The sequence below is a fragment of the Ammospiza nelsoni genome, chromosome Z, assembly GCF_027579445.1.
Source record: "Ammospiza nelsoni isolate bAmmNel1 chromosome Z, bAmmNel1.pri, whole genome shotgun sequence".
In the NCBI taxonomy this organism is placed as follows: Eukaryota; Metazoa; Chordata; class Aves; order Passeriformes; family Passerellidae; genus Ammospiza; species Ammospiza nelsoni.
Window position 1 is genome coordinate 48,952,665 of NC_080669.1, and position 22,670 is coordinate 48,975,334.

The window sequence follows — 22,670 nt, forward strand, 5'->3', positions numbered from 1 at the left end:
ATGCAGAAGCATGCCACCACCACATGCTTGCTAGAGACCAGACATTAAAAAATAGAAAAAAGGGACTAATATCTTTCTAATCACTGCATTCTTATTGGTATGAACTAGCATAGATCTGTTGGCTACAGTCAAGCTGTATCAGCCTCCCAGTATGAAGATATTGGCTCTTCTACGACTTTTTATTTCTCATGAGTTTGGAACAATAGGGCTGAAATCAGAGAAATGCAAAAACGTGAATTCTTAGTTAAACGTGCATAACTAGACAATGTGATGAGAGCAGGAACTGACAAGAGAAAGACCAGGTCATGAAGTTTTCAGTTTGTACATGCCAACAAATCATTAAATGTGCGTGAGGATTTACAAATGCTACATGATCTGAAAATCTGTTCTGCCTTTAAGTTTTTGGTTTACTGCCTTTGAGAGGAGAGGAATGAAGAGTGTCAGATTACAAAGTGGAATTCCTACTGCTGACCAGAAAACATTGGATTTCCTTGTTTGGACCCTAAGGGAAAGAACAGTAGCCACTGTTATGGCTTTTTGGAAGTCAATTCCTAAGCAGTAATGTAAACTTAAATATGGGCCTATTTTAAAAATACAGAAATCTCCCAGATTTACGGGGCTCTCTGTCTCTGTGGGCTTTACTATGGGTCTACCAAAAACAAATTCTATTTTAAACATATTTCTTTATAGGGTTTATAGCTGTAATTTATTCCTTATTTAAAAACTTTCAGTTTTTGAGCAGAAGGATGAGAAAATGGAGATCATAACATTTTCAATGCAGTAAATTTTATTAATGACTGCTCCTAAGGTCTGATCTGCAGGTCTGTTTAGAGACTGAAGTTCAATGAATAAATGTATGTTTGCTAACTTTCTCTGTTATATCTAGATAACACACAATGAAAAAAACAAAAACAACATTAAGCAAGAATAGAATGTTTGTAATATGCATATATTTTAATATGCATATATTTAAAAACTGGTTATTAGCTGAGAGAGTAACTCAGCTGAACTAGAGTTATTAGCTGAGAGAGTAACTTTCTCCTTGTACAGCAGTGATATAGATTAAAGGTTGTCATCATATTTTCAGATTCATGTTCAAAATAAGCCATGATTCCACTACAAATATAACTTACTCAGTGAACAAAAATCAAAGAGTTTTCCCTGAAGTAAAACAATTATTCCAGTTCATATGATAAACAGGAGTATGTAATTCTGCTCTACAGCTTGACTGGGTGAGTTTATAACGCAAACTGGAACCATGACTGCACTCAGGCTGAGTGACCAACGCCCCAAACAAAGCTTTTCCAAGCACAGCCCTATCTGTATTTCTCACAATATCCTGTCCTCTCCGCCTTTTCACATGGGCAACTGAGACACACGGATGTATCTTAATCATTAATTAATTCCAAATCTTCTGACGACAGCTCATGGGCAAAGACCTTTCATGAGCACTGCGTTCACTTGAATCTATGGCATTGAGTGAAATTATTCTGACTTTCCCTTTGATAATTCAGAGATCTATGAAGTAATCAGCTCCTAAGACAGGAGTGGAAGGAAATGGTGCTATAGGTGCACTGCAGTTGTGTGTGCATTTGGGGCTGACTGTTATGGACCTAAGCAATGCCAGATCTTGGCTGTATCTAGAATTTTGATGATTATCAGTGTATTATGGTCACTTATTACCTGCATAATATTTAGGATAAACCAAGTGTTCCTAAATCCTTTCTTGTATTCTCGTGCATCAGCAGTACATTCATGACAAGCACAATGAAAATAACCTACAGATAAAACCAGCCTTTGCATTTAAAAGGAGGCCATTACTTATTTGAACATGTCATCAAATAAATGTCATTAAATAATATTAAGTAAAAGGATGGATAGTGGCTGTTGTTAAAAACTCTGCTTTTCTCACACCTAATGATGCTTACACTGCTATAGGCTCTGAAGTGAATTCTTGTTAAACAGTGTTGTGATAGCAGGGTCTGAGCATCCCCACTGCTTCTGAAAAAAAAACAGATACTAAGTAATTTAATATTGGTATTTAGAACCACATGGTCAAAATATAAAATACAGAAATACAACAAACTTAGACAATGTAGGAGCTTGCTTTGTTTGGATTTGGGGTTTGGATTAGGTCCACACATTTAATGCATGTTTTGTCACAAGTCAAATCTGAAATGCGTAACTCACTGCATAATACAAAAATCTTCAATAATATTTGTGGGTTAATAATTATACTTGCCTCTTAACACTACACTCAGTCTTTATTGCCAGGAATATAGATTCTTGCAATTATACTTACAGTCTTTATTGCCAGGAATATAGATTCTTGCAATTATACTTAATGCTATTAATAGAATAAACGTTTGCATAGAAACTCTTATGTTTGTAAGAAAATTCTCTCCATTTTAGAGTGTTGGAATAATAATTTTTAAAAATTCCTTTTAAAATTTATTTTCCATCGCCTTTTCTTTATCAAAAAGTACATACAGAAAAAGGTGAATTCTAAACAGTTCTCCATGTTAAGCAATGTACATTATGTTCTTGTGTACTGTGGTTAGAAATAATTACCAAAAAATCCTGTTGTTAACAAGCAATTATAACTCAAAGGAATTTCAGACATCTTATACCTGCTGCCTCTAAGAGACAATCTCTCAGTCATTCACATTCCTAAATGTTTCTTCACAGTGGGCTACTTTCTAGGGCAAACATAAACAGAAATGCAATTGTTCTACTCTATTCCCTCCTACATTTTTCAAAATCCAGCTGGGATATTTTCATAAGTCTCCTTTGATATTATAAATATGTCTATTTTTTACTCAAAGGCTATGCCATTTCAGCTGTTCTGAACCTTTTTTTTCTAATGCTGAATTTACGGCAAAAGAAAACTGTCAGTAAATTCCTAGCCAGGCTTCTCCACTATATTAGTTTTGGAGCTTTAGTTAGAAGCAGAGTCATGGTAATGTATATGTTGCTCTTATCCAGTTGTTTAATATACCATGACCATGCTCTCTTCATTATAGAGTAAAGTCAAAACAGAACTGAAAAGGCAGGAGAATGACTTTGTTTCTACAACATTTCACTGCTGGGGCTGCGGGGTATGACTAGACCAGACTAATAGCCACTTTGGGATTAGTTCAGACAGAGCTTTTTCCATCAAGTATGACTTGTAAAACAACGTATTTGAAAACAAAGCAAAAGGGACAAGAATTAAAGTGAAAATTCAGTACATCTATAGAGGCCACCTACAGGGCAGCAGTGCTTTCATGGCTCTTGTTCTGGCAGTTACAATGGTCACAGCCTTTTAAAAAAGGCTCCTCTTACCACACACACAAGGGAAAAGGGGAAAAATTATGATCCTCCAGGATTTGACTATTTTCCTGAATAACTGCACACTGATGAGCAACATCAAGAAAACAACTTGGAATCACAGAATTGCCCAGACTATAATCTATAGCTAAAAAAACCCCAAACTATTTTTTACTGTAAGTACAGTTAAGCTGGAACTGAGAGTATGTTTGCTAGAAGCTAAGTCCACACTTTGACTCAATGCTGTCAACATTCATCTTTTCATTGTCCAGACAGACTCATTAAAGTTTTTTCCCAGTGAAGCAGGATAAATGTGAAGGGTAAACTTAAGGGCTCAGATGTCCTTGAATAAGCTATTTCTGAGTTTTCTATCCAATAAAAATCAATGACTCCTAGTTCATGAGTGTGCTTGGAGAATGTACACAATCAAGAAAGACTTCAACATCCCTGGCTAATAGGGCCATTGAGTGATGTTTCTGGCAGATTGGCAGGTCCCATGAAATTATTTGGGCAGGCCACAGATGTCCTGATCAAAGTTTTCCATTCATTACCATGGGCTCTATGCCCAAAATTACTCAATAAGCATTGCTGAATACCAAACACAGCTTACTTTGTTTGTACGTGTATTCACTGTGTTCTGACTCCTTGCTTGCTTGAAGAAATAGCAAGAATGCATAGCTGAAAAGAAAGACAGGGATTTTTTATTTTTATCACTGTCCTGAATGCCAAACTCTGGCAGCCCAGAACTGTGGCTTTGGTGCAGTACCTTGTTGTGGCTTTTGAAGATTTGTCCAAATAAACACTGCATTCGTTAGATCCAAATCTAGCCATTTGGACTATACTTTCTTTCCTAACTATAGTCCTGCAGACAAAATATAACTGCCTTTATTGCTATTGAGTTTAGCCAGGATTAGGGGATCCACATCCGGTAACTGCTTTGATGATGGCAGCTGGCAGTCACTTCTCTGAAACTTGGCAGCAGATACATCACCAACCTTTCTAGTATCTCTGCGCCCCACCCTGCTAAAACAACACTCTCAGAAGGGAACACTAACACAAGAAGAAGTACTGCATCATCCTCCTTGCCTCTGCTAACCACGGCATGCAATTATCACAAGGGCTGTCACTGATCCCATCCATGGTTGGATGGCTGACTCATTCCAACTGCTCTGTGCCAAAAAAAAAGTTTTTACTGTTCCTTGCAGCAGCTCTGCCCGATGTAGATGAGCTCATACATGAATTGCAATGCACTGGAAGAAGATGGGAGAGCACTGGATTCAGAAGCAGCAGCTTGAAACCCCAGGGAGTTCTTCACACCAAATGTTCAACCAGGATCTTCTCACATAATAACCCAGCTTGAAACAAAATTGAGTCCACTGCCTGCAGCTGACAAAGACAGTGAGCTGAAAGAGTTAAAACATCCAGCTGGAAACCCGCTGGCAAAAATATTGCTTAACCTCCTTAAACTTAGAATTGGCAGGGTTTTTTTCCCCTTCTCTTACCAAAAGCACTACTTCCCCATTACAAACCTCAGCTTATTTATAGCTGAGAGACATGAAACCTACGGGTCTGCTTGGGGTGGGGCTCAAAAAGGGACTGCCAAGGTAAGGGCTGGGCGGCAGAAATGGTCCTCTGACCCCTCCACCAAGCTGAGGTTAATGTTATGAGAGCCTTGGGGTCTAGCTGGAGCAGGGCCTGTGGTGGGCTGCCAAACGAGCAGGTAGGCAGGAAATTCTCCCTTAATAACTGCAACATCTTGGAAATGGTTTGGTGTTCCTACATTTAGGACAGCCCTAGCCTGTAGTTAGATTCTGGATCTCCTGGTAGTGCTTGACATGACATGTTCTTCATTTGTCAAGTAATCTTTCATTTTGACTTTAAGTGTTTTGCGATTCAGCTGCCTCTTCGTCATTTGGGTATCTCTGGACCCAGGATTACAAACATGGCTACACACATGGACTGCATGTCCTTGTATGCCAACCTCCAGCACACGTGGATAGCAACGCTATCAGTGGTTCTATTACCATCAGCCCTTACATCCAAACCTGTCTGCAATAGGGTGGCACAAGTTTAACAGGATTCTCTGTGTAACTTGGTGCTCACTAACTGTTTGTTAAGGAAAGCATGGAACAGTTTTGGGTATATTGCTACCATTAAACCACTGTATCAGGAAGTAGGATGAGAGGCCATCAAGGACTGGTAGTGGAGTTTAAAATCCACACAGACCACAAGTGTTTCAACTCTGGGTTCTTCATGGGTTCTTCAATTCAGAGATTCTGAAGAGGATTAAACTCAGATCTTAATCCAAGACCCATTTATCAACCTTAGGAAAGTTGGACAAATTATTTTCATATATTGAATATATGGCCTTTGACTCAAGAAAAGATCCGGATCTGCTGTTTTGTTTATAAGATAATGCACTCTTTGACTGTGTACATCTTTTTTACAAGTAAGCAATGCAAAATGAGTAGTCAGTGTCAGCATTCTTCCTCAACTTGGTTATTACTTTTCTGAAGCTTAAAAAATTTCTAAAGCATGAAGATTAAGACTTTCAAATTCATAATGCTCAGATGTTTGCTAGATTAAGAATGAATCTGAAATTGGAAAGGGATGAAATGAAGTTTTTTTCAGAGTTCAAAATACTTGCATTTTTGAATGTTACTCAAGTAACCACAAAACATATAAAGAATTCTCTATTTTCCAATTCGAAAGAACTTAAGAGTATACAACTCTTTGCCGATGCCAATCTAAATGTGTCAGCCAGATGTTTTTTTTCCCTAACACAGTTCAATTCAAATGTTTTATGAAGGACCACCCATGGAAAATAATTAGACAATTAAAAAAATAAAAATTAGGTCTACTGTAGCTGAGAAAAGAATGAATCTTTGAATTTTAAAACATAACAAGAGGAAACAGAGGGTGAATTGAATACCTGTGTGAGACATTGATGTGTCACAGTCACTTCCTAGTAAATGAAATATATAAGTTAGAATATCAGCAAGACATTAAAATGCAGGTTGCAGGACATAGAGAAAAAAGAACACATAAAAGCTCTGCTTACCTCTGAAACTAAAATTGGAATTTTTTTGATCTTTTGTAACTTCATCCAAGAAGCTGAAATTGATGGGAGTCAGGGATATTAATTATTGAGCTTTTACAATTTAGGTGACTTTTTTTTTTTTCTTTTCCATGAAACTAGCTATCATCATAAAAATCCCAGTTAAAAATATAATTAACAGAAGTTTCTACTTCTGTGGGCAAGACATCTTTCCTCATGTAATACAAGTGCTGAATGCTGCAGGACAGACAGGAATGTCAGCCAGAAATTTCCCCCACCCCCAAGTTCAGTCCCTTGTTATTGCAACAACCACATCTTGTAATGCCTACTGTAAATGAAAATGTTATATGTGATATTGGCTGACAACAGTTAGCTTTCTAATCTTACATGTATGCATTTGTACACAGGACACTAAATGAACATGCACTACGAAAAAAGAGAGGATAACACAAATACTTTGGATCTATTTGCCTTACTTACTGGGGAATACCTGTCAATGTCTCCATTTGCATTTGATTGCACAAATAAATTGTACCAAAACATTCTGGATTAATAAGAACTAATGGAACTTCTGTTCTTTGGATGATTTATCTCAAAAAGACGTTTGAAGGACAACATGTATCATTATGACACATACAAAAATAGTAAATCCAAAGGTCACAAAGGTAATGTAACACTTCACTCTTTCAGAATCCCATACTTGAAACCATGTTACTAACTGTACGCTACAATTAGAATATGGAACTTGCAGTTGCGCCAAACAGGTCAGTTATAAACTAACATAAATAATTGTATCAGTGTAAAACAAACTGACTGCAACTGCTAGAAAAGGGAATTGCAATAAAGGTTTTTTGGAGCTACTGAAGGAAGATCCAAGCTTTGTCAACGTGATACAATAGCTTATAAGAAGGTTTTGTTGCTTACATTTTCCCTCCCTTGATGTGGTCAGCAAATAATAGAACCTAAGCCTCAGTTATCATAAAGAATCTTCAAAAGCTCAAAAGAGAAATGCTGCTGTACTCTGAAGCCACGATTGTCATGGTCTGATTGGATCTCTCTAATTTACAGAACAACCTGGTCTGTAAATTATGAGCTTATGAGCTCATTAGGAAAGGAAAGAAACACACACATCAAACAAAGGCTCAATCTCCTTCATACAAACAAGACTAACATGGGAATTCACTGATTCGTTCCTTAATTCATGAGGTTTTTAACTCACAAGTTGTCTAAGTCATAACTTAAAGGATATAAGCAGAATACTCGCAGAGCTGCTGCTGAGAGTGCTCATCCTTTCTCCTCTGTCACAGTACAGGCCTCCCATTATCCCATCAGGAAGCATGAAAACCCCAGCAGATTGGCTGATGGTGGATATGCTTCAGAGGTGTTTTTGGGCAAGCTGTCATGTTTGCGACTTCCAGCTCTGACGTTTGGTCTACATGATTCCCCTAAGTTAGTGGATTCTGAAGGAACTGACCATCAGTAGGAAGCATTATGTCTGTAGCAGACGAGTAATGTCTTCATAATGACCTGAGCCCCTCCTGTAGGCTTCCTACGTGTTGCTCTCTCAGATCTCACAGCACTGGTCCCAACAACATCAGGTCTCAACAAATGAGCTGTGTGTTAGCTAAAGCCTGAGCAGGAACTGAGTGAAGAGCCACATGACAGAAAGAAAAGCCTAAATGTATTTCATGAAATGGAAGGAGATATGATCAGGTACCAGTTTGGAAACTGCTTCTACAGAATGTATAGTGTTTTTAATTTAATATTTTAAATAAATTAGTTCATATGAAAGTTGCTAACTGTAGTATAGTAAGAGCTTTTGTCACAGCAGGTAAGTTTTACCAATGAAAATATAAATTACCTGGAGGCAGGTAACAATCAGATGATTCTCCCAGTGTCTAGATAAGCTGTGGAAATGCATGTCTGTGTGAATACCAACAGCTTAGAAAGTATTTGCAAGGCTGGGCACTATGCCCAAGGGCCCCAGTGGAAAGGCTGGTGCAACCTAATGGAAGAGAAACTGGTTTTTGAGGCACTGAGTGACTGTTTAGAAGGTGAGGACCAATCTGAAGAGCTTGCCTTGTCATATCCTGCTGCAACCATTTGCTTTCAGCCACTGATGGATGAATGGAGAAGGAAATTGAAACTGTCTGAAACAGGATTCCATAGGAATGTATCCAATTAAACCACAGAGAAAATATATTGTCTATTATATGAGAATTACTTTTTCTGAACCTACATTTCTCTTTGTCTTCAAGGCTGAAGATAGTGAATGAAATAGAATAGAAAAAAAAACTGATATAAAGGAGCAGAAGTGACAAAGGAGTGAGAGAAATATAAAGCTCTTTGGGAGAAAGATAAAAAGCTGAACAGGTTTCTGGAGAATTTTATCTTCACTTCCACTCATAGAAAAAACATCAAAGGTAGAAAAGACAAGCTCTCAAGATTAAAGACAGTGTAGTGGTGAATCAGCTGTATTAGAAAGCATATGCATTTTCAGTTTTCTTGTTTCATCTTTTTTTCAGACTTCATTTTTTTTTTTTTTTAATGCACAGATTTTTTTCAAGCCTTTCTCTTCATTAATCTATTTGCTAACAATTAGCATAAGTCTCCCAAGAGAAAATTGGGAAGTTTTGCAAAATTTTAGTGCAATTTATATGAGTTGGTCCTGGAGCCAGGAAAAAGGCAATTAGATTCCTGCTTTCTGGAGATGATGACAGATTGAGCTCTGCATCCTGAGAACTTAGCCAAGGACACTGAGAAACTGTACCAGAACTCAGGGTCTCAGACACTAATAGAGAGCTGGCAGGTTATCTTGCATCAATTTGATGACTAACTGAGAAATGTTGCTTGGCTTGGTTTCTTCATGGCTCTGAGCCCACTTCAGGATGAAAACAGACTCCACTGTGGTAATAAAGACAGGGTACTTACCAGGCAGATAATAAAAGTAAGGTTTTGTTCATCACAGAATCGTTGAGCAATTCTTGCAGAGAGGGGCCTTTGGAGGTCACTGGTTGCTCCTCACCACCTCTGCAAACCAGGTCAACTTCAAATTTGATCCAGCTTCAGGGATAGAATTGTTCAGAATCTTCTCCAACCAAAGACTGAAGATGCCTAGGATTAGGCTTGCCACATTTCCCATATTTAATTAAACGCAGGGTGTGATTTTCTTTTCCTTTCCTTATATTGCATTGGAACTCCATATGTTCCCTCTGTGCTTTTCATCTTTGTGCGCCTCTGAGAAGAGTCCTACTTCCTCTTCTCTATGCTCTCACATTAGGTAGCTGAAGGTAGCAACTTCCCTTCTTCTCACCACCATAAACTTACCCATTTCTTTATCCTTTCCCATGATCATATTCATAGTTCTCCACTGAACTAACTCCAACATGCCAATACTTTTCCTGTATAGGGAAGCTCAAAATGTGATGCTGTGCTGTAGCACTGATAGAAGAGAATTAAGACAACCCCTAGCTGCTGGCTACATTCTCTTATATGGAACAACAATGAGTTACTTTTCTTCATCTAGAGAGAAAATGGCAACTCTTGTCCTAATTATTGTCCAGAAGAATGCCTAGATGTTTTCCCCATGAAAATGCTTTCCATCTGGTCATGGCCAAGCATGAACTCCTGAATGCAGCTCGTCCAGCCCAATTGCAACTCTAGAAATTCATTAAATCTTTATTCACTCATTTTTTCAGCCTGTCAAGATCCTTCTACCTGACAGCCCTGCACTCCAGTTGATCACCACTCTCTACTCTGGTTTGATACATTAGAAGGAACAAGAAATAGAGATGTTGTTGTATTTATGAGGTTTTCTTTTTTTACTCTTCCCTTTTCTGGATGGAAGTACATGCAAAAGGCAAAAAATTTTATGCCAATACAGATTTATAATAACTTTCAGTAGAACTTGTCTTCTGGACAAACATGAAACCAGCATTCAGTATACTCCACAAGACTGATTATTTATGGATGTCCCTGCTGCCATGATTCCTGACAAGGAATTCAATTCTTTTCAATTTCTTTCAAGGAAGGAGACAATGTTTATCTTCTACACTAGAAGTATATTCCAGACAAAGAATATTAAAAAAAAATCCCCAAACATTTCACATATAATTGTTGGGAATGAGAGAGTGGGAAAAGACTGAAATAAGATTCCCAACAGATCAAGAATAAGAAATACTGAATTATTCAAAGAATAAGCTCACAGTTAGCAACAGCTCATTAAAGACAGTACAAACTATGTCACTAGGACTCTGAGTCCATAAACCAGACTCTGCTACAGAGGTTTTATGCAGGGTGCAAAATGCACTATGCCCAAGGACCCCAAACCCCGGTTGCTGCTGGATCACAGGCGGGATCCTCATCAGGGTAGAACACAGGCACTGAACGTTTGTGATAATGCTGAAGCCGTGAGAGCAGTTTTTCCACTACATGAGGGTATTTTTCAGACACGTCATTTTTCTCTTCAGGGTCATGAACAATATCAAACAGCCAAAGTCTCTTTGTTGATGGCTCAGACGACTGAATCTGTGACTCATTGTATAAGGATGGTGGAGGGAACCAATGACTGCAGCCTACAGGAACAGAAACAGACCAAGGGTCACTTCTGAGATACAGAGCAGGAGTGTGGAGACACAGTTTTGCTACAATTGATTAATTCACTAGGTCTCTTGACAAGCCCCTGTACAGTGACAGTTGCTGCAGACCTTAACTTTAGTTCTGCACCAGAGTCTCTCTAGGGCAGGGCTACCTAAATAGGAGTCTCATTTATGCAAAAAACCACTGCACCACTGAGATCCAAAATTCAATGTAACTTTATTTCATATCAATTAATTAATTCAGTGGTCCTTCTTCTTGGATGTTATGATCCTTATGGATCCCTTCCAACTTGAGATATTCTATAAGTTTTTTCCCTACAGTTTAAGTAAGTTGCAGACAAAATATTTGGAAAATGAAAAAAATACATAGTTTGTATTTTAGAAGTGCTCATTCTAGATCTTTGCATGGAGTCAAAAACCTAAGAAGTTAGGAGAATTTCTATACATATGAAACAAAATTATATTGTTTGTCGTGGGTGGGAGATAGGATACACTGTACAAAAAGGAGGTATTTTGTTACCTGGATATCCAGTTAGTAACTTCCATTTTCCATGTCTTATTGCCGCATGTATGGATATATTGAAAAGTGAATCATCCCAAGGAGAAGAATTGCTCTGTGGTAAAGATGTCCTCTTATCAATGCCAAGACCTTAATCATACAATAAACTAAGTTAGGAACATTGCATATTCATGAGGTAATTTTTAGAACTCTGTTGGAAAAGAAAGCAGTATCACCCATTTATTTTTCCCTACTGGATAATTTCTTGTATATATATGCAAAGATCTGTACTATGAATCAATGGATGTATTTAACTCTGAACTTGAACTCCATTTTAAAAACTTGCCAGTGGAATGGTAAGTAAAATGTCACAGCTGAGTTCAAATAACTGGATTCATTTTGTACACAGGTATTATATGTGTATCTCATGTATCTGTATTAAGAACACTCAAAATTGGAATTGCTAAATTTGGTCATAAAAGTGCCTGAATCTTTTTCCAGGGAGGAATATAGGATCAAAAGATCTCCTGAGATCAATGTTACTACTGCAAATTCTCTTAGGTCACTTCAGGGAAGAAGTCCCAGGTTCTGACCAAAACAGAGAGCTGTCCCTTTGGGCTGAGCTGGCTGTGTTCACAAAAATCAGCAAGCTTCTTCTTTGGCACATCTTCATACTGTCTCTGGAGGAGCTGTGTATGATGTGTTCCCATATTCTGACACTATTGAAAACTGAAATGTCAACTATGCACACATTCCCTCTCAATAGAGAACCTGAAGCTCCTTATAGGAGGGAGCTCAGTAAAAATAATTAAAATGCATTGTCCAGGGATGATAGGAGTCACTTTGCTATTGAAACCAACAGGCAGGAAGCAAGTCAGACAGACAGCCCAGGAGCATCCAAACCAACTTCCATGTCACCCTTCCTAAATAAAATAGGCATTCAAGACATAACATCTAGAAGTCTTATATTAACTGTATCAGCTGATAACAGTTTACCAATGACTACCAGAAGGCAACTTTAATCAGACTAGAAGACACATTCGAAGATGGAGAAAAACCAATGTTGATTTTCTAGCTTCTTTCCAAAGGAGATGGTTTTCAATCAGTTTAGGGAATCTGAAGGACTCAGCAGACAGATTTTTTTATGAGAATCCATGAGATCTACAATGGTCATGTAAGAGCCAATAGGAAGCAGAACTAGGTATTTCTAAAAAGAGTAAATTCTGCAGAACACAGTGGAGCAAATACACATCTAATGGAAAGAAGAACAGAAATTTGGGAAAGGAAATGCTAGACACAATTTCTCCATTTTTTAAGAAGGATTTGCAGAGTTTCTATTTTCTTGCTGGACTTTACACTTTGAGTTTATTTTCTTTAATAAACAGATTTGTGCATACCCAAGTTCCCCATCTACATCAGACTTGTATAATGTTCCCAGATTGTAAGGATATAGGATGAGGAATAAGGATATAAAAGGGGCTACTTTTTGGAGTATGCATACACAGACTGGGGAAGACTCAGTTCATCTTAGATCAAGAAGCACTGAAGCTGATCTAAAATAGAAAATAAACCTCAAAACAAGGAAAACCTCCTAAGTAACCCCAGCAGAATTTCTTCTGGAAGATAAATCCTCACACAGCCATGTGATCTCCATAGAAAATATGAAACAGTTTAAAGATTAATTCTGCTTACTTTTCAACATCATTGTGTTATGTGTTTTTCTGTCATTTGCTTTGCTACTCCTCCTCGACTACTCCCCTTTGCCATTTACTTTCTTAAGCATGATGAAAGACATTCGGCAGGTCAAAAAAGAGAATCATGCTTTTTAAACCTTATGTCTCAAAACTACAATGTCAAGGCTTGGTCTAAAGATAAAATTTTGTGAAGCTGCATTTCTGATTTTAAAGTTTATCATGAAGAATATGCTTCTGCTTGATGAGCTACATACAGTATATGTGGAACTACAACATTAGACAAGATAAACTATTTAAAACACTTCAAATAAATGGTATGAAAGATTGTATTTTTAGATATACTTTCCAAAATATCCTTAGAATGCCATATATGAGACTCAAAATAAGATTCAAGGAGATAAAATAGTTTTTAAACACTCTAATTTGGTCCAGGTAATAAAACTATACTCCTAAATGAAAAAAATGCTTTTACCAGAGAATGAAGCTCAAGTTATTTGGTGAAATACTGTGAAATACAGCAAACTTTCTTAGAGAAAAATAGATAAATTCCCTCATGTTGAGCTGTTATAAACAGAACTCTGTCGGTCAGGTTAATTCACCCATTGCAAGCACTTGTTTTGTGCCAAAGAAATATACTGTCTATTATTCAGGGAAGTGCACTGCTTTCCAGACAGTACAAGTCAACTTTCATCTGACTGGATGTATTGGTCATGGAACACAGACTGATGTTTGTTCAGATGCTCTCTACAAGGATACTTACAGGACTGTCAGTTTATTACATTACATAAGCACCAGACACAGAAGTATTATAAGTATATAATAAAAATTTTGCTTGATATGAATTCTTTTCTTCCCATCCTATGACTTGCAGCTTAAACTCAGATATTCCTCCTCCTGCATTTACCCATCTTCCTCCTTCTCTTCTTTTACAGGGATCGCTTTTCTGATTTCGCAGACTGAAAAAGTCATATTGGTTTTGTTTCCTTTTCAAGACAAAATGTTCACTCCCATAACATCTAAGCAGATTTTTTTCTGCATTTGTTCTATATTGTGGGGGAGGTTTTATTTATTTTTTTCCATTATGGTTGACAGGAACAACGGCCCTGTGGACTATTCTGCAGTCAAAGGACAGATGCCTTTTACTAAGCTCTGTAATTAAGCCAGGCTTCGTAGGTCTGTATACTCTCCTTACAGATTTATATATTAAAAAATGTGATGCTTTTGCTTGTGTAGAGGCTAAACATTTTACTTTTTTACTATTGGATCAGTGTATCAGTGGCTAATGAAATAAGCCTTTGTTTTTACCTTGAAAGAAAGTCTCACAGCCTTTCCCATGAACTTTATTATTGTCAAACAGAAGCTACTGTTTCCTGAAGCTCAGCTTTGGAGCCTCAGCAGCAGCTATATTTCTTTTTTAAGTAGTCTCTTGGGAAATGACAAAACTTGTATTAGTTAAGAAAGCAGTGACCTTTCATTCAGATATTTATTTTCAAATATTTAATGCTAAAATGAATTATTCTAATTACTTCAGAGTAATTAGTATTCAAACAGCTTTTATATCTCTATAGTAAAAGAGATATAAATGTCTCTCAGAAGACATTGCCCTTGGCAGATGATTTTGGAGTTTATAGCATAGTTCCAGATATCCTTTATATTGACAGTCTTAAAAATGGTTTCAGGATCAGATTTTTAAAGGAGTTGAGGTGGCCAACTCTCACTAACCACAAAAGTAAATACTTTAGAAGTCTGGCCCTTTGCCCTTTACAGAAATTTCAGTTTAGTTGTTTTACTTCTGTTATCATACATTGTTTCTATACACATATATATTTCAAATTAGGATGAAAAATCCTATGTAATTTTCAACAGCTAACCTGCGACTTCAAGAAATTTAATTTTTTCAAAGGCCAATGTCATTAACTCTGAAAAATCTGCACAAGATGCTCAGAAAGCATCAGTCAAAATGTGGGCTACTTTTGCAGAAATAATGGCCATTTTGATAATTTGAATATTCCATGGCATACTCTTCAGGCAGAAAGTTGGAAAATTTACTACTCGATAAGTACATAAGTAATATCCTGACTGTTGACTAGAGAATACCCTGGACCTGGAAAAGTGAACAATCTTTCAGTGCACTAAGTCTTGCTAATGCACAAATATAAGTACAACAAAAGGGAAAGTAATGAAGATGGCGGGGAAAAGCCAACACTCCACATACATAACAGCATGTGCTCTGAACTAGCTACTGCTATTTAGGGAAGTGTTTGCAAAGTTTAACCTTTAAACTTTGTTGCAAATTTTTACCTTTAATGAACAAGTATGGTACAGAGGCTGTCCAGAAAAGCAATCCCAATACTAAAATTGGCAACAAACAGGACACTATGCCACCACTGAGATCCTTCTTGTGCCTCACATGGTGTACTGTGCAGTTTTGGCTCCCATGTTATGAAACAGACACAGAAAAGCCATGCAAGATACAAAGACCTGGGACAAGGAAGACTAAATCTATGGAACAATTTCCATGTGAAGAATGACTGAGTAAATAGGACTCTTTATCCTCAAAAATGGTCAACAGACAAGAGAAAGGGCAGAGGTCTAAGAAATCGCGTGGCCAGGGGAACCTGAGTAAGGAACAACAAGTCTTTCCCAACAAGAGTATTGAATAAATTAAGATGTCATGTATTGAAAATAAATGATAATATATATTACCTAATTATAAACCAAACCCAGGTATGGAATTCCTTTACACGGAATGCTGCGGGTGCCAAAAGTTAATGCAGGTTGCATAATGAAAGGATTCACAAAGTGGAACAAAAATCCCTCAAGAATTATTATTACATCCAAAATCCCAGCCTAAAGATTAAGAGCAGCCCATGGGGGCCACACAAGAGAGGTGTATTTATGTGCTTGCCCTCATGTACTTTGTGCTATATAACTGCTACTCTCAGGACAATGAACTGGACAGATTTTTGGTGTGGTCTTATACAAGATGTGCTACCAAATTACTTTCAGTTCAGAAGAGGCAAATAAAAAATTAACAAAGAGTGCTATATTGAAGTACATTCATACAACTTTTATTATATTAATCCCGGTATGCAAGGATTAATATAATAAAAGTTGTATGAATGTACATACAACTGACCTCATTCAGTATCCCATGTATACTTCTGATTTAAAACAACATTTATGTTAGGACGGCAGCTCTTCCAGAAAAAAACCCCTGTTTTCCTACATATTTTTGCATATACTTACAGCAACCTTCTGCTTAATTCATTAGTTCAGCTATCCAACTGAAAGGGTCAAAATTTCCACCAAAACTAAGTAGAGAATCACAGCACCATAGCATATCTCAAGTAGTAAAGGACTCATGCGGACCATAGACTCCAACGCTCTTCTCCTCACAGGACTACCCCAAACTAAACCATGTGACCAAGACAGTTACACAGACGCTCCATGCGCTCTGACAGGCATGGAGCTGTGGCACTCCCTGGGCAGCCTGTTTAGGTGAAGAGCCTTTCCATAATGCCCAGTGTGAGCTTCCCCTGATGCAGTTTCGTTCCATCTGCTCAGGCCCTGTCAGCAGTCACAGAGAGAGGGGATCAGCACCAGCCCCTCTGCTTTCCCCCTTGAGGAAGCTGCAGGCTGCCCTGAGGTCACCCCCAGCCTTCTCCAAGCTGAGCAAACCGAGTGACCTCAGCCACTCATCCCAAGTCTTGCACTTGAAGTCTTCCTGCACCTTGGTTGCCCTCCTCCCTATGTATATATGACTCAGATTCAGGTTTAACTATGATTTCACAAATCCATGAACACCATAAGTAATTTTTAGCACATCCTCTAGTTTACTTAGAGTGCTATTCTTTAAAGGAGGTGTAGAATAAAGCAATGATAATATTAATTTGGACTAGCAATGACTTCCAATGCACAGATCAGTGTGTGCAGACAGGTCAGTTATTTCCTTAGGGCTGTTTTTTCACTTACACCAGAACATAAATCAAGAGGACAGTAATTGAAATAATGGATTCACATTGAAATCAGAATCTGACAACTACATTATTTCCTGCTTTATTCATACCATTTTAAACTTTAGAAAAGTCCCTACAATTTACAGAAATGTTACAAGATGACAGGTGTTGCCATACTGAGGTGTGTCCCAAGACATGGTTACTAACAGAAGATTCAACATAAAACAGAAAAGATTAACCAAAACTTCTTACTTGGCCTGGCAATCGGTTTTGCACTTCACTTCCTAAGCATAGGGAAGCTCATAAAAAATGCTGCAATGTGCTTAGCCCTGTTTTATTCCTCCACACCTTTCATAAAAGCTCTCTGACCTCATTCAGTATCCCATGCGTACTCCTGACTTAACATATCATTTATGTTAGGAGGGTAGCCCTTCCAGGAAAAAAAAACTGTCTTCCTACATATTTTTGCATACACTTACAGCAGCCTTCTGCTTAATTCATTAGTTCATCTATCCAACTGGGCAATGATTTCTGGAGGTGGAAAATAGGAAGCAAAATGTTTTCACATTTCTACCCTTCTGATCAATGTATGCTTCAGAATCAATCATCTGTTTCTTGGCTCATATAATCCTAGTTACCTACCAAAACTTATCTAAAATTAAAAAATATGAATTTATCTGACTACCATGAAAATCACAAAAATGTCTGAAAATCCATTTATTTTCTGTACAACTCAAAACCTTTTAAATTCTTCTTCTACTGCTGCAAACCAAAACAACTTCATCATCCTTTCATGCCTGCAATGCTACATGGTAATAGAAGAAAAGAAGGGTTGATCCAGTTTTACTGCATTTTACAGCTTTAGCTGCCTATCAGAAGCTCTCATCTTCCTGTGTGGAGACTATAAATCCACTTTGTTTATCTGTTTAAGTCTTTTGATGTTTTCAACAGTTTCACTGATAATCTCTAAAATATTTAATATTCAATCAAGAGCAAATAATAGAAAAAAGTTTTCCTAATGCAACTAAAACCAAAATTAGTACAGGCAACAGCAAAAAGCCACTGCAACATGGTAGGAGGGCTGGAAAATTCAGACCCGTAAGTTTCTTTGCAAATATTTCATATTATTCACTTCAATCCTTTGCTTTTTACTTTGCTAAGCAAATAGTCCAAGTACCATGTAACTGTTATTTATAAAAACAGTTGAGGATAGTCCCCACCCACATTGTGCAAATTCACAAATCAAAGAAAATAAAACATACAGTCTGACCTGCTTTTTAAAGAAAGGCTTGCTTTTAAAGTTAATTTAAAACACAAATTTTTGGTAACATTTTATTAAATATAATTAGTTTCATAAGTGTATACTCATTCAAACATTGATATCTAGTTTTTAACTGTCAGAAGGAAGAAGATAAACTAAATAAAGTGTAAATCTTCAGCCATGATTTAAAAGAAGGACTATACATATTCTATATCAATATTAATGGTATTTTGCAGGACTAATAAACATAGATCAATTACTCTTCCCATTCCTCTAGCTTTCCTTCTTTCATCCACTGAGACCAGCTCAAGCAATTGGTAGAAACTTAAAAGTATGGCAACATAAATAGAGAGTACATCTAAAAATAAAATATACTCCCTTCAGTGTATGATTAAGATGATGAAAATGACTGATGTCGAGAACAAGTTTTCTTGGCTGGTAAGAGATCAAAGAGTACACAGTTCTCTCTAACATGCCACTTAGCAAGGTCCTGACCACAAAACTTAAAGTGCCCAAATGCTTGAAGCATGCTGTATTTCTGTACACTGTGGTCTAAAATACAAGCATGTGGGGAGGCAATGTTGGGTACTGAGGAACAATTTTGGAGAAAGACAAAGGAACATTAATTTATTATTTATTTGTGAGCCAGAGCCCTGACCAAAGAGTAATCTGAACAGCTAAGTGAATATCAGAGTGGCCATGCCTACAATTTTCCAATATCCTACACAGTAACAAAAACATTCTTTTATAAGCAGCTGCATATAATCAGTGTCCTTTAAGGAAAACAGAAGCAAATGAAGCTTCTACCATTATTTCTTCATCCGCAAAACAAGGATGTTAGAAGTTATCTACCTTTCTCCGTACATTTCCCAAAGGAAAAATGAAAAATAACAGCATTCTCTGTAGTTAAACTTCTATTTCTGATAATATAATGTAGCAGCAGTATGACAAGGAAAATAAACACAAAAGGCTCCAAGCTTAACTGCAACCTGCTTGACAGCAAAGACTGAAAAGTCTGTATTAAGAAAAGCCACCAAACCCAGGGTGAATTAAGATTTTAAGTGGCTCACACTCTTTGCAGTCTAAATAAAAATTACATCTGAACAAATAGTAAACAGGTGCTATTGCTTTGCAGGTGTAAATCACATTAAAGAGCATTCAGCCCAAGTAGAAATATCATCATTATTTCCAGGGACACAAGTGTATGGACATATTATGCTGGATGTCTCAACTGCAGCCTTGCAGTTTGCAGTGTCTACTGCACAAAGAAATTCCCTAGATATTTCCTTATTACTAAAATTTTTCTCTGTAGTTCTCAAGACAACTATTTCAGTACAAAATTTTGTCTAGCTATGCAACATTCCCTAGAATATTTTTGGTTACTCCACTCAAGTACTTGAATAACAGATAACATGATCCACATAGAGCAAAAATTTACTTCTCATACCACATGACCATGTAGGTCAAGAAACTAAGCAATAATAGGAAAAGAGAGAAAGATTCTCACGTGGATAGAAAAGCACCTAAAAAACCAGGAAACAAAACCAGTTTCAATTTCACACTGGAGAGACCACCACTGGTTTCCTAAAGGAATTTGTGCTGGGACGTGTAGCACTAAACATATTCCAAATGACCTGGAAAAGCAAACGAACAGTGAGACAACAGTCTGTGAATGATGACAAGTTACCAGAAGCTGGCTGCGAAGGATGACAGAAGGCCTCTATGAGGCTGGGTAGTAGGCATTAATATATAAAAATAGTGATTTTTAACATAGATGCAGGTAAAATGATGCATGTGTGAAAAAATAATCTGAAATTCATATAAACATATAAAATGATGGACTTTGTGACTCTCATAATCAAGAGTGAAACCCAGGAATCACAACAGATTGAGCTGACACTTTTTTAGAATTATGTCAGTGTTGTACAAAAAGAGAACTGAGTGAAAGGAATTATTAGAAAAGGACTTGTTAACAAAGCAAAAAGCCCCATGCAACTGGAAAATTGTAGTTTTGGTCTTCCGATCTCAAAAACAAGACTGAGAAAGTTCAGAAACCACTTGCAAGGTTAGGTGGTATGCAATCCCTTGTGAGTAGAACACCTCTGGTAGATGTACATTCTACTTAATTAAATTTGCATTTTCGAAGGAACTCCGGGGACCATGTTGCTTCTGCTCCCTCCCATCCTGTATAACATTGGCCAAATGCAATCATATATCAAAACTTTATTGTTTAAAGTGACAGGGGATATATCATTTAAACATGCAGACCAAATACTTTGAGTACTTTGAACTTACTACATAGTAAGTAGTAAGTTATCTCATGAAGTATCCTGAGTGAAATCCCATGACCTAGGTAGTTTTTAGTATTTTTCAGGGTAACTTCAGCCTCTACCTGGCCTAACTAGATATCACCTACCATACAGAGTGGCACTACTGCACAGCGTGTAGCCACAGTGAGGAAAACTCAAACATGCTGAAACTCTGAGTGAGACATAAATTCTGTACTTAGGAAATTCATTGTCTGCTTTGGCTGGAAATGGCCATGTTCCAATGGGACAACATTATGTTTTCTGAACAAAATGGATTGGTGTTTTATTTTTTGAACCACACCAGAGCTGTTACACAGAAAATCTCCATGTTATTCTATCACTTTTAAAATCTTTTAATTACATCTCAACTATCAGAACAGCTAGGACAACTCTCTGAGCTGCCAGTCCCTTGACATCCTTACCTCCAGGTTATAAAGGTGATAAAAAAGATTGCATTTTATCAGTAAGCACAATTGTCACTCAGACAGCAATGCAACAAAGCCCTGTTTGTGTTCAGAGACTCTTGGGTGGATCACTGCAAGCGCTCATGTTGTCAGGCTTATCTCAACCAACAGAGGCTGAAGGAACACACACAGAGCTACAGGCGTGACAAGAAGCTCCCATCATGAGTTTCTGTCAGACACAGCCCCAGAGTGAGGGACACAGCACCACACAGCAGACAACAAGACTGCACCACACAGCAGACAGCAAGAAACTACTGAACTACAGAAACAAGCGCTGGCTGTCAGGCAGCTTTGGGGAATGAAGTGGCACTTATGCATATGTTACAAAAAAAAAGATATTGTAAATAATTTAAAATAATTCAATCTTGTGCATACTGGCTATCAGCTCAGTGAAGACTCTCACTCTTAACAGACAGGCTTTCAAAAGGTAGTGTCACCTGGCAATGGTAAGTCCCAAGGCAATAAATTAGATGTTCAAATTCTGCTGAGATTAAACTGTAAGACATCTAAAAATTTTCCTTATTTTGTAAAAATGTTTTTATTAGAGAGAAGTGAACAACTCCATATATCTTGCAGAGTAGAATTCTGCTTAATAGTTGAACCAAACCATGCAGACTACTTCCACTAGGACTTAAAACCAACAAGCAGTAATGAGTATTATTTCCATAGTAAGGTAATGTATATGTCACCCTGCCTCTTGTGATCTGATTAGTAGGCTATAAAAACCGCAGAGGAGATCCCCAGACAGAAGTCTGGGACTGGCAAACCAAAACCCACTTATATATGAAACATAAACAGAAAGAGACTATTTTCTAGCATTTTTATTATCATCTTCAAAATCAACATACTATTTTAATAATCCAGTGAATTCCTATTGTATCCACCATCTTGTATGTATTGCCAGAAAAATGGCAATTGAATCATTCTCCTACCACTTCCATTAAAAGAAAAGCTTCTTTTCTTAGCTAAGTTATCTGATGCCATTATCAAGATTTAAAATTTTAATTTACATGTTGCCCAGTGAAGAGAAAAAAGAAAATCCAAAAAATTAAAAATATCACACATGATTACTTTCCTAACAACAGACAATGCAAAATCCTTATAATCATCTTGCCCCACTTTTGTGCTACAACGGCAGAAGTGTAGGTAAAAAAAAAAATTCAAGAACTTTCTTAAATATTATCAAATTCCACATAAAAATTACCCTCATGATAGCAGTCTTCAGCCTCTTAGAAATCTCGCCACATGCATACACTCAAATCCTGTGTGATTGGCAGGCTTCCCATGCCTTACTAATGCTCAAATGTGGAACAGTGGGAAGTCAGTTAGAGCTTCAAAAAATCTACCCTGACACAAATGGGAACCTTTCCATTAATTCTGCTGGGCTCTGGTTCAGACTGGTTAAGCATCAGCAGTAACAAACAAGGAATTTACACCCTACCAACTCCTCTTAATCAAATAAATGAAGCTAAATTCCCCTTCATCCATACAGTTCAGTAGACACAAAATGTTTTCCACA

At 37.3% G+C, this 22,670-nt stretch overlaps 1 protein-coding gene across 2 annotated transcripts in view; it reads right to left on the reverse strand.

Annotated features, from left to right (window-relative positions):
- The window catches only part of ARSB (arylsulfatase B), a 76,295-nt gene that overhangs the window by 2,546 nt on the left and 51,079 nt on the right, over positions 1 to 22,670 (reverse strand). The window contains exons 7-8 of one of the 2 annotated variants that reach the window (XM_059492622.1): positions 11,486 to 11,614; positions 10,026 to 10,941 (exon numbers count right to left, since the gene is read on the reverse strand). The exons of the other annotated variant lie outside the window; for it this stretch is intronic. Of the exons in view, the coding sequence (XP_059348605.1) occupies positions 10,676 to 10,941; positions 11,486 to 11,614 (395 nt within the window). The 3' untranslated portion in view covers positions 10,026 to 10,675. Of the gene's footprint in view, positions 1 to 10,025; positions 10,942 to 11,485; positions 11,615 to 22,670 lie in introns of those variants that run through there. 2 annotated transcript variants of the gene reach the window in all.